At 38.7% G+C, this 16,902-nt stretch overlaps 1 protein-coding gene across 3 annotated transcripts in view; it reads right to left on the reverse strand.

The window, feature by feature from the left end:
• Nucleotides 1-1,441: 1,441 nt before the first annotated feature.
• The window catches only part of LOC149318910 (chondroitin sulfate N-acetylgalactosaminyltransferase 2), a 43,823-nt gene continuing 28,362 nt past the window's right edge, over nucleotides 1,442-16,902 (reverse strand). For all 3 annotated transcript variants that reach the window (XM_089510668.1, XM_089510670.1, XM_089510669.1), the window contains exons 3-8: nucleotides 12,386-12,602; nucleotides 11,712-11,813; nucleotides 9,431-9,609; nucleotides 6,251-6,345; nucleotides 5,393-5,474; nucleotides 1,442-2,971 (exon numbers count right to left, since the gene is read on the reverse strand). In XM_089510668.1, the coding sequence (XP_089366794.1) occupies nucleotides 2,679-2,971; nucleotides 5,393-5,474; nucleotides 6,251-6,345; nucleotides 9,431-9,609; nucleotides 11,712-11,813; nucleotides 12,386-12,602 (968 nt within the window). In that variant the 3' untranslated portion in view covers nucleotides 1,442-2,678. The remainder of the gene's footprint in view (nucleotides 2,972-5,392; nucleotides 5,475-6,250; nucleotides 6,346-9,430; nucleotides 9,610-11,711; nucleotides 11,814-12,385; nucleotides 12,603-16,902) is intronic.

Here is a 16,902-nt window from a genome sequence, read left to right on the forward strand (position 1 = left end):
TTGCCTAAAATAGTTCAATAGGCTCATAGAATCATAGAACTGGAAAGAGCCCATGAGCCACATCCAACCCCCTGTTCAACAAAGGATCTCCTGCTACAGTATCCACAGTGGGTAGCTATCAAGTTTCTTACTCAAGATGTTCAGAAGAAGGAAAGCCCACCACCTCTTTAGGCAATTAGTTCCTCTGCCAAACTGCTCTAATGTTGAAAGATTCTTCTAATGTTCAATTTAAATTCACCCTCTCGTAACCTAAAGCTATTAGACCTGATCCTACCCTCTGGGTCTTTCCATGTCTTCAGATGGCTTGCCTGAGTTCTAGTTGGATGGTGACATAATAATAGAGGGAGGGGCATTTGCTGTTACATCTTGCTTGTTGGTTTCTTGGAAGCCCCTGGCTAGCCAGGATGAGATTATGGTCCATCTAATGGCTCTCATGTTCTCCTAAGAAGGTAATAAGTGGAAGTGTCCCTTGTTTACTCAGTAAATGTTGCTTAAAGCATTTTTATCTTACTCTACAGATGATAAAGTTCCCAGGGCAAATTATGACAAAACCAACAAAAACATAACACAGTCCCTGATGGCATGCTTAGAACCTAAATGTGATGTCACAACACAAACAGAAGCAGGAATGAAGAGAACAAGGAAATTTGGCCCCAACTCTTACAAAGAAAAACACAACAGTTCTTACAATGACTGGCTGGGAAGGAAACATTTTGGAGAGAGAGTTAAACAGATCTAGTCCTCCTGCTTTCCACCACTCTCTGTTTGATAGTTTTCGTGAGAGTGGTGATAAGGATGGGCAACACAAGGCACTGCAGTGTATAATTTAGCCTGTATGAATAAATTTGAAGTGGTGAGCCAAATCTGAGAATACTATACAATGAACCCTCGGTATCTGCTGGGGCTTGATTCCAGGATCACCTGTGGATACCAAACTCTGGGGAATGTGTCCCTTATAAAAATGGTAAAGATTTGCTTTTTGCTTTTTTAGAATTATATATAGTATTTACAAGCCGCAGATACTTGAATCCTTGAACAAAGAATCCTTGTATACAGAGGGCCAACTGTACCAGCAGCTAATAGGATAGTGTGATATTTCTCATGCAGAGCAATCTTTAGGTTCCATGGCTTCTTATGGGACTCCCACTAGCAACTAGAGCTTTCACCTGTATTAGGCAGCTTATAGCAGGTCATGAATTATTTCGGCTGAGCTCCTGAACTGTCAGAACTAATCTGAACACAAGTGCAAACACTGAAATGTTGGAATGGTCTTGTAACTGTTAAGAAACACAAAGGAACTGTTCGGCCTCACATATCTTGTACACTATTTTTTCAGCCATACCACTTTAACAGTATTCATAATACACTCTTTCTCTCTAGATTAGACTGAGGCACTTTTGTTTTATGGCCTCAAAATAAGAGACAAGCCAAATAATAAAACACAAAAGTACTCAATTTAATTATAAAGATAAGACAATAACAAGCCAACTTGCATTACATTCTCTCCACTTCTGACAATTTACATTGCTCTCCACAATGTTATAGAAAGGCAAACTACATGGTTAAAAAAGTGATCTGTGTATCCAGAACTATATGCAACGAGTATATAGTTGTTCAGAACTAAATATGGGATCTTTTCACTGACCATGAATTCAGCTGGCTTCTAGTGTCTTCTTTGCAAACCCCATTTCATACCAGCTACAAAGAAGCAGAACTTTGCTTTCTTGCAACTTTTTCCCCCATGTCAACAGAGCTTGAGCAGGAGCCATTCTTATGCCCACTGCAAGAAGTAACATAAAAGGGAGAAATGGATCCAGGTTAGCATAGTTAGCCATCAATTGTCTAATCTTTAAATGCAATTTCTCCAGTTCTCAGTCCATTCACTTATGTGACCAGACTTTAACATTCACCTGAAAAACAAAGGATATCAGAAATGTAATAATGAGGCAGTGAAGTGATCTGCTTTGTGTTCAGACAGCATCTCTTTCTACATCCTGAAACATGCAAAAATCATTTGGCCAGTAGCTAGGATAAGCAATAGCATACAAGCTCATCTCATTTACAATCTGATAAAGAACAACATGACAATATTATTGTCAACTGTTTAATGGCCTCTTTTTTAAAAAAAAAATTAAATATATATATATATTTGAAAACCGATTTATGTACCTGATGATTAATAAGGCGAATTCAGTGATTCTAGCTGCACAACATACCATGTTTTTGCATATGAGTTTGCCTCAGTGTGTTTTTTTCCTGTAGAATGAATACTTAGTGCTCCTTCCTAAGAATGACAGTGAAATGAATAGTATAGAACAACAAGAAGTAATGAAATGGTTTAGTTGTACTTCATACCCTCATGTAAAGCATATCTGAGAAATGAAAATGTTAAAAGAAATATCTAGATGGGGAAAATGAATATATTCTGCCCTTGGTTCATTTCCTCTTCCACAAGTGAACTTGCAAATGCAAAAAGAAATACTTTCTTTCACACAAGTGCCTGATCTATTAAAATACGTAGGTAACAGCTGGCCAGCTGAGACAAAGATCTTTGAGCTCATCTTCATCAAGAGAGAGGCACTGCATTTATTTATTTGTTTAAGCTGAGTTAATTAAGGCTTCAGAATGATGCTGGTTCGTAGCAATTCTAGAGTCTCTGGATTGCACTGAGAATTGTTTTAGCCTATTGCTTCGCTGTTAGTCCTGTATGCCTGCTTACGCAGATGGGCCTCTATCTCCTCCCTGAATACCAACATCCCAAGATGAGAGTGAGATGCTTCATTCATGGCTTTAGATTGGATACACATGCGATATTGCTCCGGAGTCAATTCGTCAGCACAGTGCTTCTCATGCCAGAGGTGAAAGAGGCCAGGCACTGGGGTCCTGACCACAATTAGGTCACCATGCAGGTACTTTCGATACAGGTGAACATCCTCTCCACCCCAGCCTTTGACTTCCAAGTCAAAACCACCTGTGACAAAATGAGAAAAGAAATTTTAAAAATATTACACTAATGCAGAGAGTCAATTCAGATAAAAAGTCATAGTGGGAAGACTAAAGCAACATGCACCAACAGCACCTTCATTATTCTGTGTAAATGTGTTTGAGAAAGGAAAAGAGCAGGTACTTAAAAAGGAGAAAAGGTAAACACATGATGAAGTATAACAAAAGTAGGTCTCTTTTTAATTACCCAAGAGTTGTCAAAACATTCTTTATATATTCATTTTAAGTGAGAGAAGGGCAACCTCTTCAACAAAAAAGATCATATAGTATGTTTTAGTTGGAATTACACAATTTTTATCCTCAATTGTGAAGAACCTTAAGTCACTGGATGTGCTGTGAACATTCAGAGTATAAAACCAGCCATCTTGCTTCTATTATTTAACCTTTTCTGTGGTGAAGAATTGCTAAGATGGGATTCAGAGGTGACAGCAAATGGACAGCAGACTGTACTCTCTACAGACTTTTAGTATACAAAATGCAATTCACAGTAGATCTCATAGTAAAAGCCAATCATTCACGGTAGCATCTGCAATTGAAAGACAACAGGTACACACAATGCCCAGGTGTTGGGGGGAATTTTGGCCCCAAAAGAACTCAGCAGTTTTTTCTTCTCAAATGTTTCCTTACACACCTGAGGATGCTGTGATGTTTTCAGGCTTCCCCAGATCATTTTAGGGCTTTTTGAAACTAGAAAGTGAAGTGAAGTCAGATCACTTGGTTTATAAAAAAGATCTTCCTGAGAATAAAATGGCCCTGTCCCTCTCAAACATGGCCAAAAAAAAAAAAAGTCTTTCCATTCCCTTTAGGGATGTGAGAAAGTATGTGGGGACCACAAACTGGGGTTTTTGTGGGTGTTGAGGGATCACAGAGGCCTCATAAAATGGCCTTCAGAGTGATTTGCCCCCCTCTGATGCACAACCATTTCACATGCAATGACTTAATCCCAGGGCAGGAAACCCCCCATATTGTGCCATTTCTGGAAGGTGTTTGTTATTGTGGTTGTGTGCTTTCAAGTCATTTTTGATTCATGGCGACCCTAAAACGGACCTATCACATGATTTTCTGGAGCTCAGAGTGTGTGCCTCGTTCAGGATCACACAGTGGGTTTCAATGGCCAAGCAGGAAATTAAATTCTGATCTGCAGAGTTATAGTCCAGCTCTCAAGTCACTATACCACACTGGTTCTCTCTGGAAGGCACACATATACAGTATATAAGTAACATTTTTTCCTTGCACAATACAGAAAAGCAGAGGTTGGATTCTTGCCCAGTCTCAACCTGCACTTATTTTATCATTGTTTTATTGCACTTCCTTTAATGAACATACATGTTCCCCTCTTTAGTTAAAGCACGGAATGAACTTGAAAAAAAAAAAAGTAGCCATTGTATTTTGGCAACAAAATGTACATTAAAAAATTTATTCCTTCAGTTACAGACTTTATCATACAGCATTTTCCTTAAAAAAACTATTATGACTCCACATATTTACTTAAAAGGGACAAAAACAACTGACAGAGGAGAACAAACAATATTTTATGATTGAAAGTGGAGGCATTGTGCAAAGTTATGAATACCAAAATAGAGATATACCTTATGGAACAGCTTTAGGTGGGAAGGATTCCTGATAAAAGAGGCACTCTTTTTTGAGTTCATTTATCACTTATCACCCATTTCCCAACCCTTTCCTCTCTTCTCAGTTGAATTCCTTCATTAACCTCTTCTAGTTATGACTCCCTTAGTAACTGCTCCATTTCTTTTAAAAATATCTAATTCAATCCAGTTCTTAGGGGAACTAGGAAACCACAGGTGGACAAGGAACTAAGAAATCAAAAGCTTAGACAAAGGCCACAGATATTTTGGCATCCCATGTCCACAGGCAAGCAGCAGGCAGAAAGCAATAATACAGAATTATCAAATGGAAAGATGAGAAATTGTCTCAGTGCAAGCAACTGGATTTTAAAATAATTAATCTGGTATTGTATAGTAGCTAAAATAAGGCCATAGCAAGTCATCAGAATTCAATTAAGCCACAAGGTGGTGCTAATACGTATATATAAAATAAAGCTCTTCCAGTAGATTATAGTCGTTCTTTGGAATATTTTAGGCTAAAAAAGGTCAGGATGTATGAAAGTCACAAATATTTTTCATAAACCTGAGGGATTTATTATTATTATTAAATACATCTTGTGGCTTGCATTACAAAAGGCAGGATAGAAATAATGCAAATTAATAAATAGCTTCCTGAAATGAATGGCCTCTCTAACTAATGCTAATGTCACTTTTGTACTTGTGCCAAAAGCCCATTAGGATGCAAAAACACTCTCAGCAGTGGTAAGCAATAAAACTGAGACACCATTTTACATAATCACAGGCAGAATCAAGGATCTTACCAATAGCCAAGAAATCTGTTCGATACTGACAAGTCATCCCAAAGCCAAAATCCCGCCAAAAACCAGAATCCTTTTTATGCACCTATAAGTATAAACAATATGAACATTTTAGACTTCGGAAATTTCTCAGGAAGGAACAACAAAGCAGAACCTGTTATGAATCAGACAACAGGTAATTTCCTACTCATCTGACTCCCTGACCATTTCTCAATTGGTTTCAGAAGGAAATTTCCCTTCCTGTAAAGTGACATTACTGTATAATATAAAGTGCAGGACTAGAGATGACAACCAACATGGAACTGTTGCCAAAAATGGCAGCCATCTACAGAACACACTCTGATCTCCTCCTAAAATGTTGTTATAGAGTTATCACAATGTGTCTTGTGTTTCCAGTGCAAATTCCACATATGCTGTGTTGTCTACCAATCCAAATAAAACATACATATATTTCACCTTAGTCTACAGCAAGCTCTGCCCAAAGAAGAATTTCAGAGTATTGCTCTCATTGAATATTCCTTTCACAATGAAGAAAAACAAATACACCACTAGGAAAATTCCACTTCATTCATTGCAACAGGAGTGATAAATGTTCACCTTTGATCAGCGTGGCTCTGAGGCTAACAGAAACAAATCTAAACTCTGCAAGGCTCTGGGACTGACAACATATGCAATTATCATTTGCAGACACTATATTGTGCTCCCTTTCTCCTGAAATGCTTAGGGCAAATTCTATGAGAACAGAGGAAACAGCCAGCTGGGGTTTAGCAGTGCTTCATCTTTACCAATGTTCTGCACTGAACTGACCCTGTTAATATAGAGAGCAAAGTTTTTAAGCTTCTTTAAACTCCTGTCACTTACCAACTGCTGTTCCACAGGGGGTGGCACATCTTGATTAGCATAGACAATGGCAGGATTATAAAGGCTGAATACCACAGGATAGAAAACTTTCTTACCTATAAAGACAGGATTGATTTGTTACCCATTGTGGAACATCTTTCAGCAAACAGGCAGCCGTGGGTCTCCCCTTTTTATCAGTCAGTAATCTATTTAACAAGAAATGCATAAGAGGCAGGCCTGTCTCTTAAGGCTTTTGCCCAAACATCCCTTTTTATGCAGTAGTCGGGGCAATGGGGTCAGGGAAGAGAAGACGAGTGTGCAGGGCCAAATCTGATGTTTTGGGTGTAGTAAGAGATGCTTACATAGCCTATGGTTTGAAAAATGTCCAGGCTGATGACTTGGCCAAAATCCTTTTCTTATAAATGAGTGTAAGTGATACTTTTGGAGTGTTAAAAATTGGTACATAGGGAGAGATCACTATCCATCAGCCTAACCTATTTCAGAGAGTTGCTTTGAGAACAAAAAAGCAGAGGAAAGGGAAGGGAGATCAATGTACTCTGCTCTGAGATCTTTGGAGAAAGGGGAGGCAAAATAAACCTTATTCCCATCTCAGTTCACATGGCAATTTTCACCATAGTGCAGTTGGAATTGGATATACAATTTTTGACAGACTAAACCAGTAATTTGTGACAGTTCAAACCTCCCTTTGATGTACATAAAATTAAAGCTTACTATCCATCCTCCCTATAAAGACTGCAACCCTGCACACTTTGTAGTGCCTTTGGGTTGGGCAGTTTGCTACCACAGTCTTCCTAGTTGTTGTTGTGACCCATCAAGTCATTTCTGACTCACTGTGACCCTGATGGGAACTTATCACAGGCTTTTCTTGACAAGATTTGTTTAGAGGAGATTTGTCTTTGCCTATCTCTCAGGCTGAGACAATGTGACTAGCCCAAAATCACCAAATGGATTTGCATGGCTGAATGGGGATTCAAACCCAGTCTCCAATCATAGTCCAATGCTCAACCCACTACACCACGCTGTAGTGGTATCTTCCTAGTCATACCACAACAAACAAGAGTTCTCATAAGGGGCAAGGGTTGTGTTGGGAGATCCATGCAAGGGAGGGCAAGAGCCCACTCTCATCAGTGTTACACACATATTGCTGGCTTGAGCAAAGTGGACCAAAATGAGGACTGAGAATGCATTCTGCTTTACCAGGACAGACAATGACCACTGAATTTGCTAGTTCGCCACTGTAATTCAGCAGTACAACAAGAAAAGCTGTATTTTGGTAGTGCAGTGTGGGTGGGGGGAAGCTGAATTTTTTACTTTGAAACAAGATCTAAAGGGAAGCTGCTGAGTGTGGTTTGGCTTAAACACATAGTATATCGATTGTACATACTATATTTCAAAGAGAAAAATAGCTTCTTTTTTTTAATAGCACCACACCACTGAATTTAAGTAACAAGACTGACTGTAGCTCATGGCAGATTCAATCAAAGTACGTGACTCTCCCATTCCCCGCAAAATTCCCACCCTGTATTAAAATTTAAAGAGAAAACCTAGCAGCTATAAGAGACATACCCCCCCCCCCCCCGAGAAAGTGAAAATATTTTGATATATGAAAATAAGGAAAAGGGAGATAAACTGAATTTTGTAAAAAGGAAATTACTGGAAGGATCAGAAAATGCATATCTAAAATATAAATTGTCAGAATGTGTTGTAAAGGAGAGCCATAATCACAGATATTTGAGGCTCATCCTCCAACTCTGTCAGTCTTCAGTTTTTGGTTTTGGGCAGGTGACTGGTCTCTCATCTACCTAATATTTTAGGTAGAGTTAGGGATCTTGAAACCGTGGTACGTGCGCTGGTAACCTCCCGTCTTGATTTCTGTAATGCACTCTACATGGGGCTACCCTCATGCTTGATCTGCAAACTTCAACTACTATAGAATATGACAGCCAAACTGGTCTTAGGTACATCCAGAAGAGACCATATAACACCGATCTTAAGATCACTTCACTGGCTGCCAATTAGTTTCTGGGCCCAATACAAGGTGCCGGTTATCACCTTTAAAGCCCTCAATGGCTTAGGTCCAATCTATCTCCAGGACTGCCTTCTTCCATACAATCCACCCTGCATCCTTAGGTCCTCTGGGAGGAATTTGCTACAACCTTTAAAAACTAGACTGTCTGCAACCTTCCAGACCTTTTCAGCCATCACTCCCAGATTTTGGCATGGCTTTAAAAAACTGTTAAGACAGATCTCTTCCAGCAGACCTTTCCTGGATAGATACCCGGCCACCGAAAAGAAGATCCAACTAGTTGACCTTTGATTGGCTACAGTTACCGTTTATTGACCATTTATTGCTATTGTTTTTAAATATGTTTTAATCATAATTGGTTTAATTGTATTTTAAGGGGTGGGACAGGACTAGGGGTTATGTTATGGAATGTTTATTTTAAATATTGTAAGCTGCCCCAATTGCCTTGTGCAGAGGGGCAGGATAAAATAAATATTATTATTATTATTATTATTATTATTATTATTTAAATCCAACATTATAGGTTAAATCCAATGTTAGTCTCAACAACAGTAGGAAATTCTGCAGGAAATTTATAAGCAAGGCAAAAGGCCAATAGCATTCTGCTGCTATTTGTTTCTAGCATGAGGCATGTACTTTCCCTACATAGTGGTATTTTTTAGCCCTCACAGGTGAAAGCATGGGTACAGCAGATCAAGTCAACATGAACAAGTTAAACGTGATGCTAAGGGGAAGTTTCTTTGGAATGATACAGGCTAGTGCAGGGGTAGGCAACCTGCGGCCCGGCGAGGCCTTGGGACCAGCCCCAGCCCGGTCCTGCCGCCGATTGCCGCCGGGCCTTTGGCCTCTTGCGGAGGGGCATGGTGGGGCAATTGTCTATAGAAGCCTCAGAAACATGCATTTATCTTAACATTTTTTTTATAAATTGGCACATTTTTTGCGTGTCCTCCATTTTTTATAAAAAAGTGTCCCCCATTTGAAAATTTTGTCCTACATTTGTCCCGGTTTATTTATTTATTTAATTAATTATTTTTTGGCTTCGGCCCCCCAGTTGTCTGAGGGACAGCAACCTGGCCCCCGGCTCAAAAAGGTTGCCTACCCCTGGGCTAGTGCAATCAGTAGCATCCTTATTTACGATCTTCAAGTGAACATACCTGGCTCAGCATTCAAACGGCAGCTATTTAAGAACTCAACCGTGAAATAAATATCAACATCGCAGAAGAACATCAAGACCTCGCCTTTTTCCCAGGCTCTAGCACCTACATCTAGTCCTCGACCACGGTTGAATTCCTCATTCAAAGAAACTAGAGTGTAATTATGAAAGCTAGCCTCTCTGCAAAGGGGAACAAGAGAAAAGAACAGAGAAGAAAGGTACATTTAATTTTTTCTGTTCATGACACACAATCTCGGTAAGCATGTAGACAGCATATACACAGACTGAGCCAACATTCTTATTGAACAGCTCTGCATTTATGGATGCTGCATTTTGGAAAGATTCTGTAATGGAATTCACTTGAAACAAGGATAACTGGATTCCAAAGCAGAGCATTTTTTGTGGTGATACTTTAGTTCTGGAACCACTGAACTGTCTAACAGCTGCTCTCAGGCCAAGCCATTTTTAATGAAGTATACTGGATTTACTGCTTTGTACTGATTCAGGTTTAAAAAATGTGCAAAGATACATAGCAAAAATATTTAAGACTGAAGATGGCAGTGAGGTTTCATTTCAGCCTTCAAATTAAATATTGCTAATTAGTAATTATTTGTAACTATGACTAGAAATCAGTGTCATTTCCTCCCTAGTATAGGCATAACAGTATGCTCATGTGCTTGTCGAATTATGGCAACACCATCTATTTCATGGGGTTTCTCAGGCAAGGAATACTCAGAGATGTTTTTGTCAGTTTCTTCCTCTAAAATATAGCTTGCAGCATCTGGTATTTGTTGGCAGTCTCTCATCCAAGTACTAACCAGGGCTGCCAGCTGCTTAGCTTCCAAGATCAGATAGGATCTCATGCATTTAGTGTGTATTTAGGCCCTATCCAGCCTTACCAAAATCTTCTCAACACAGAATCAGATGAAATATTCCTTCCAGTGTATAGTATTCTCTGTTTTGCCAGTAAAACATTTCTGCTGGTAAAGCATTTTTAAGCTGAAGAAAAATTTAACATGTTTAGCATATCTTTGATGGCACTGTTGAACAAAGAGCTCTACTAATTGCATTAAGGACTGTATGCAGAGAACAGAGCAAAGATTTTCCCTACATGTGAGAATACGCTCAAAGCCATTTTCTTCATAGAAAAAGGGTAAATCTGAAGGAGCATCCCAGTCAACCACGTGCAATTAAAGACTGCCATTTCCTATACCTTTCCTCCCTTGTATGTCATATGATAATACTTGATAAAATGAAAGGGAGTAGAAAAAGAGGAAGACCATGTTACAGTTGGATACACTCAATCAATGAAGCCACAGCTCTGACTATGCAAAACTTCAACAGGGCTGTTGAAAACAGGGTGCCTTTGAAGTCTCTCATTCATAGAATCGCCATAAGCCCATGTTGACTTTATGCAATCAAGAACATGAGTCAACATTAGATGTTCTGAACTACATACTCCTGTTGGCCAAGGCTCAAAGGATGACCATGTGAGACATGACCTCCCCAGCCAGTGGATCTTCACTGTGCAATACTGTCCTTAGGGAGGCATGCCTATCTTTGCCACTATTTCACCACTGGGTCACCATATAATTGTTTTAGAGGGTTTCTTGTGGTGGCTGACAATAATGTTTGATTTGGTGTGTGCTGCTCCCAAGATTGGGATTTCTTGCTTATTGCTACTTTTGTATGATAGGGATTGTGTTTATTCCTATTTCACCATTTTATATTGTTTCTTAAGGGTCTTCAGCCTTCAGTTTTCTTGTGAGGGAAATGTGGGATTTTAAAACACAATAACAGAACGAGGCTTATGATACCAGTTCATTGGAATTGAAACATTGCTAACATTTGATAAACATTTTTCTCTCTCTCTATAATAATAATAATAATAATAATAATAATAATTTGTTTTATTTATATACCGCTTTCCAAAGATCATAGCGGTGAACAGCAAGTACGCTAATTAGCAAGTAAGCTAATTTGCCCCCAACAGTCTGGGTACTCATTTTAGCGACCTCGGAAGGATGCAAGCCTGAGTCGAGCTTGGGCCCTTTTGCTGGTCTTGAACTCGCAACCTTGTGGTTTCGAGTGAATGGCTGCAGTACAGGAATTTAACCACTGCGCCACCAGGGCTCCATAATTATACACCTGCTTCTGTCATCCAGTTACCAAAACTCTTTTGCTGATTGAACATTCTATCAGCCACATATTGAGACAAAAGAAAGAAACTACCAATGCTTTGAATTTTTATAAGATCATAAACTGAGACTTTTATAACTCACCTAGCAACCGATTCTAAGATGCTCTTGACTTCAGAAAGCCCCTCGTGTCCAAAATATACTACAGTGAGATGAATCCTCTTGTCCTGATTAATGCACACTTCTCTAAAGAAGTAAAACAATAATGTCCAGAGTCTATTATTGCAATAGCTCACCAAGAGGTTTCTCAACAATAAATTGGTAAAGTTAGAAATATCAAACACAATAAATTTATAATGCTAATGAATGAATTCCTTCCTGAAACCTAGAAATCAATCTGACTAAATTAATCAAGAAAATACTGTTATACTATATGGAATTACTGAGATCTACATTACAAGACAAATAGTTCCATCTCACCTTTCCTTTCCCCCTGTTTTGGATTACTGGCTCTCCAGATAGTATTAGTGTTCAAGCTAGTGCTTTAAGCACAGAGATTACATTTCGGATACCAAATGCTTCAAGAATTTTTGATCAAGTTTTGCACGCAAATATATGTCATAGACAAATGTTATCTTTTCTTTTTTCTTAAATGAGAAAAACCATCCCTAAAGAACTAGTTGGAAATTTCAGTGTTCTGTGAGACTATTCAGCACAAGAATTATTAGCCAGGCCATCTGCCCCATTCAAAAATTCAGTGCACTTGTGCTTTTTTACACTGCACTGGATGTATACAGTCTAGATTGTGATGCACTTACCTGAAATTTTGCATAAACTGTGCAAAAACCTCTGTTCTTCCAGCAAGGGGCACAATTATATTTATTATTGATCTGGAGATGTCAACGGTTTCACTCTTCACTTTCATTAAGGGCCCAAATGGACGAAACAGTGTGACGTGCCTGTACTCCATATCATCTGCCTTCTTGTAGAACAATTCATATTGTGTCCCTTTGTCTCTCTCAGTGCGGTAATAACCTTAAGAATAATTTACAGAAGGATTTGATTCAGTTTCAGATTTCAAACTCAGTAACAAAGTTCACTGCCTCAGGAATGGCTATACAATATGAGGAATATTCAGATTGCCACTCATTAAGGAATGTTACTGTTTCTTTAAAAAACCTCAAAACAACATGGGGATGAAACAAAGATAATAAATAAAATAAACTTTATTTATATCCCGCCTCTCTGTCAATGACAATCGAGGCGGCTTTAAAGTTAAAAATTAGATGTAATGCCATGTCCCAATATCCCAACCTCCCCTAAAACATCAATTAAACAATCAATGGTTTAAAATCATATATTTAAATAACAAATCAAGCAAATAAAATTAGTGACAGAGCACATGGTTTATGACTATCAGATACAAGACTGAATTGCTGGCATTTCCACTGAAAGGATCTCAGCTACCAAGATGGGGAAAGACCTCAGCCAAACCTCTGCAAGCTGTTACAAAACAATGAGCAGAATCTACAAAGCAGCTCTCTCAGCTATTGCTGCAATAGGAATATGAGCCAAAGAAAAAACTGTCTACCTCCACCCCAATGTTAATCAAGATGCTTACTGCAGTCTCTACCATGCTGAAATATGCTATAGTAACCAATATTCAAACTGAAAGTCAAGCACATGCTTTCAGTATCTATTGTAGATTTTTATTGACAGATTAAGACGCTTAGTAGGTCAAGTCCTACACTAAGCAGCAGATGACTCGGCTCGACTGTGTTAAGCTGCAACTAATCCTTTTCAAGAAGATCAATATTTTAAAGTCAGTTTCCTAACTTTCACAAAGTAAGCCCATAATATTGTACAATTCTAAGTTGGCTCTTGATCAAATAAGGTACTTGAGGAAGCTTTTGGCATAATCTATTAACAAATAAAACTATTTAGCTAGTAACCTTATATTTAGCAATGGAAATGCCAGCTTCCAATATCTTTGAAAAAAAGGTGCTACTTCTTTAAGGTCTGTTATACAGAATTCATCCAACAGAAATGGGGAAGAGAGGATGAGTTTGCCAGAAAACAGCATAATTTATTACTTAGGTAGGTGCAATATTCTTAATGGAACCTCCAAGCATTCAGAAACTTTCCACTGAAAGAAGATAGATTGGGTAATCGCTGGCAACAAATTTACATCGACTCAAAACAACATCATTTTTAAAGATATTACTGAAACAAAACAGTAGCAAACCATTTCCTAAAGTCTGTCTCAAAAACCACAAACTGCAAATGATAAGTAATTCTCCCTCTAATGTTTCCTTTGATGGATGCATGGTAAATCAACTGTGGTAGATCTCCCAAACACTACTGTCGTTTGCAGAGATATTACACCCACTGCTCAAATGAAAGCTTTTGAATTAAGCCTTTACTTAACTGGAAGGGCAGTGGGAAGATAATTTTCAGGGAACACTTTTGTGCATGGCAGAACAAAAAAGATATCCTGAAATTCTCCAATCTGTGGATAGTGATGATATGGGGACCATATTTTCCTTTGAGTGGAAGGATAAATTCTGCAACCATTTCCTGGCAGTGGGGAAGTTCCTCATTAGCAGGAGCAACTTTCTTTTTCCCCCTCAAGCTCTTTTGGATGCAGTGGAAAATGGCACAGTAGCAACAGTTATGCCAATATCATACCCTCCAACATTTCACAGATGAAAACTGGGACAGAAAAAGCCAAGCAACATCAGTGCTGTCAAAACGAAAACCCTTATTAATGATGAAGAACACATATGCTGGGTGAGGATACAGAACTTGCTTTTGCCTGAACCACCTGGGAAAGATTTTAAGCCTCCTCTCACTCATTTCCCCCACCCCCCCAAATAACTGAGTGCAAGCTACTTTTGCGCTTTGAACTCAATGTGTAGCGACTGAAGTAAGCTGAGGACAAAATGGGAGGAGAGAAAACCTGGAATATTTTAACAGCAGCTCAAAAATCGGGATTATCCCTGCCAATTGGGACAGCTGTAATATATGCTGTAGTTTTAACCTTCATATTGCATCGTTTTCATACCTTGGACCTAGTGACATTCCAGGATAATGGGGCTGAGGAGAAGATGAAGATGAAAATATATTGTTGTTTCAACATATACTTTTAGGTAGCAATCTACTATTTCACTGAAGCTATTTAAAAATTCTACATACTTTAAGATTGCAACCTGATGCATATTTACCCAGAGGTTAATGGGCCTTGATGCTGAATAGACATAGATAAAGTAGGTCTGAACAAGGCATCAACACCCAACATGTGGAGAGGTGCTAAATGGATCACTGTTCTCTGCTAGTAAACATAAATCACATGTACAGCCTCTGTACTATTATCGACCAGTCTAATGTAGACTTCTACAGTTCTATTATTGGGTTTGTTTATTTATTTTTATTTAATTTTATTTATTTAACTTATTTATTTCTAGCAACAAATACCATATATATTCAACTATAAGTCAACCTCATATATAATTCAAAGAGGTTTTGGGGCCAAAATTATGAATTTTAATATGACCCGTTGATAGGTCGAGGGCAAAACCTAGGGGCATGTAACAAAGGATCTAAAGGATGAAACAAAGGAAAGTAATACCAAAGAATTTACAAAATTCCAGCAGACATAACCGGTTGTGCTCACCCTAAAGGCTGGATGGAGCCGGAGGGAGGGGGAAACGGGGGTGTCAATGCTTCCAGGACAGAATATACTCTTGCCTTTCACCAGGAGATGTTTCCTTTTTAAAATAAAAGTACAATACTTACAGTGATCTGTCAATTCAGGTTTTTTGGATCAAATTTCTAGACTAAAATTTCTAGACTTATAGTCAGCCCTCCATATCCATGGATACTTTATCCACAGATTCAAGCATCCACGGCTTGAAAATATTCCAAAAAAAAAGTATAGATTCCAAAAAGCAAAGCTTGATTTTCTCATTCATATAAGAGACACCATTCTACTACGCCACTGTATATAATGGGATTTGAACATCCAGGGATTTTGGTAGCTACAAGGGCCCTTGGAACCAAACCCCACTGGATAACAAGGGCCCACTGTACATGACTACATACAGTAACCATTTCCAAGCTTTGGTCAGATACTCAGTTCTGTTGTAGACTAGTTTAACATGTCACAATTGCATCCTGATTTTTAAACTGATGTTTCCAAACTAATCACCACCATGTTTCTGTCTCTTGCTGTAACGTAAAATAAGCAGTTGGCGATTTATTAATTCATGGTGATTTATTAATCAGGGATTAGCATTACTGTACTTCAGTTTTGCTATTGGGCATTGGCGTCCATCTGAAAGCCTTCCACAGATGTCTTTTATGAATAAATTCAAACCAGCTAAATTTAACAGTAAGAGGGTGTTATCTCTTGTATCAATATTGTCTGGAGAAAGCATCAAAACCTTCTTCAGTTACTAAGGGAAGCATAATTAAAAAGCAAACAATTTCATCGAGTTGTAAAATTTCTTTAAAACGCAGCTGTGACTTAGTTTTTTTTAAAAGTTTTTTAAAAATGGCCTAGTGGCACTAATTTCTACTTAAGTCAGCTTTTTCTTAGATGAAATTGAGAAATTAACATAATTTCTCTATCAGGCTAATTTGTGTTCAATCATCATTCTTCAATACAGTTGTCCCTTGGCATTTGCGGTTTTGGGATTTGCAAATTCAATTATTCGCAAGTCCCTAGCTGTGTGAGCGTGCACTCTTTCCACTCCATCCACCCAGGCTTTTCCTGTGAGGGACGGAGGGAACAGCCAGGAGGGTGCCCACACACAATTAGGGACTCAGGAATAATCGAGCTCTCTAAAGTCTTTGGAGGGAATGAGAGAACTGCAAACATGCCCTCTATCCTCACCTTCCAAGGCTTCAGAGAGGTCCCCGGAGCCTTGGAAAGAAAGGGCAAGCCATGAACACACACACTGGCTCAGGAAGCTTGCCACAGCTGTTTGAGACTTTGGAAGGGAGACTGGCGCTCACCTGTGCACTAGGTCCCCCATGCATTATTCATGAATTTTTGATTTTCGTGGGGGTCTTGTGCCCCTAAGCCTCATGAAAGTAAAGGGACAACTGTAAACATATTTGAAGGCAACAGAAAAAGACTGGATGATTTTTTACAATGTACACTCGTACCTCCACATTTGCTGAGCTTAGAGGCACAGGACCCCCATGAATGTGGGAAAACTGCAAATAAAAAAAACCACCCAGTTTGGCTTTTGGTTGAAGTTGACCATAGAGCTGCACTGGAGGAGCAAGGTACTCCTAGAGAGAACATATTAATAAAATCCATGAAAAAATC

Source organism: Sceloporus occidentalis, unplaced genomic scaffold (genome assembly GCF_023333645.1).
Source record: "Sceloporus occidentalis isolate IW3139 unplaced genomic scaffold, rSceOcc1.0.p SCAF_2, whole genome shotgun sequence".
Taxonomy (NCBI): Eukaryota; Metazoa; Chordata; class Lepidosauria; order Squamata; family Phrynosomatidae; genus Sceloporus; species Sceloporus occidentalis.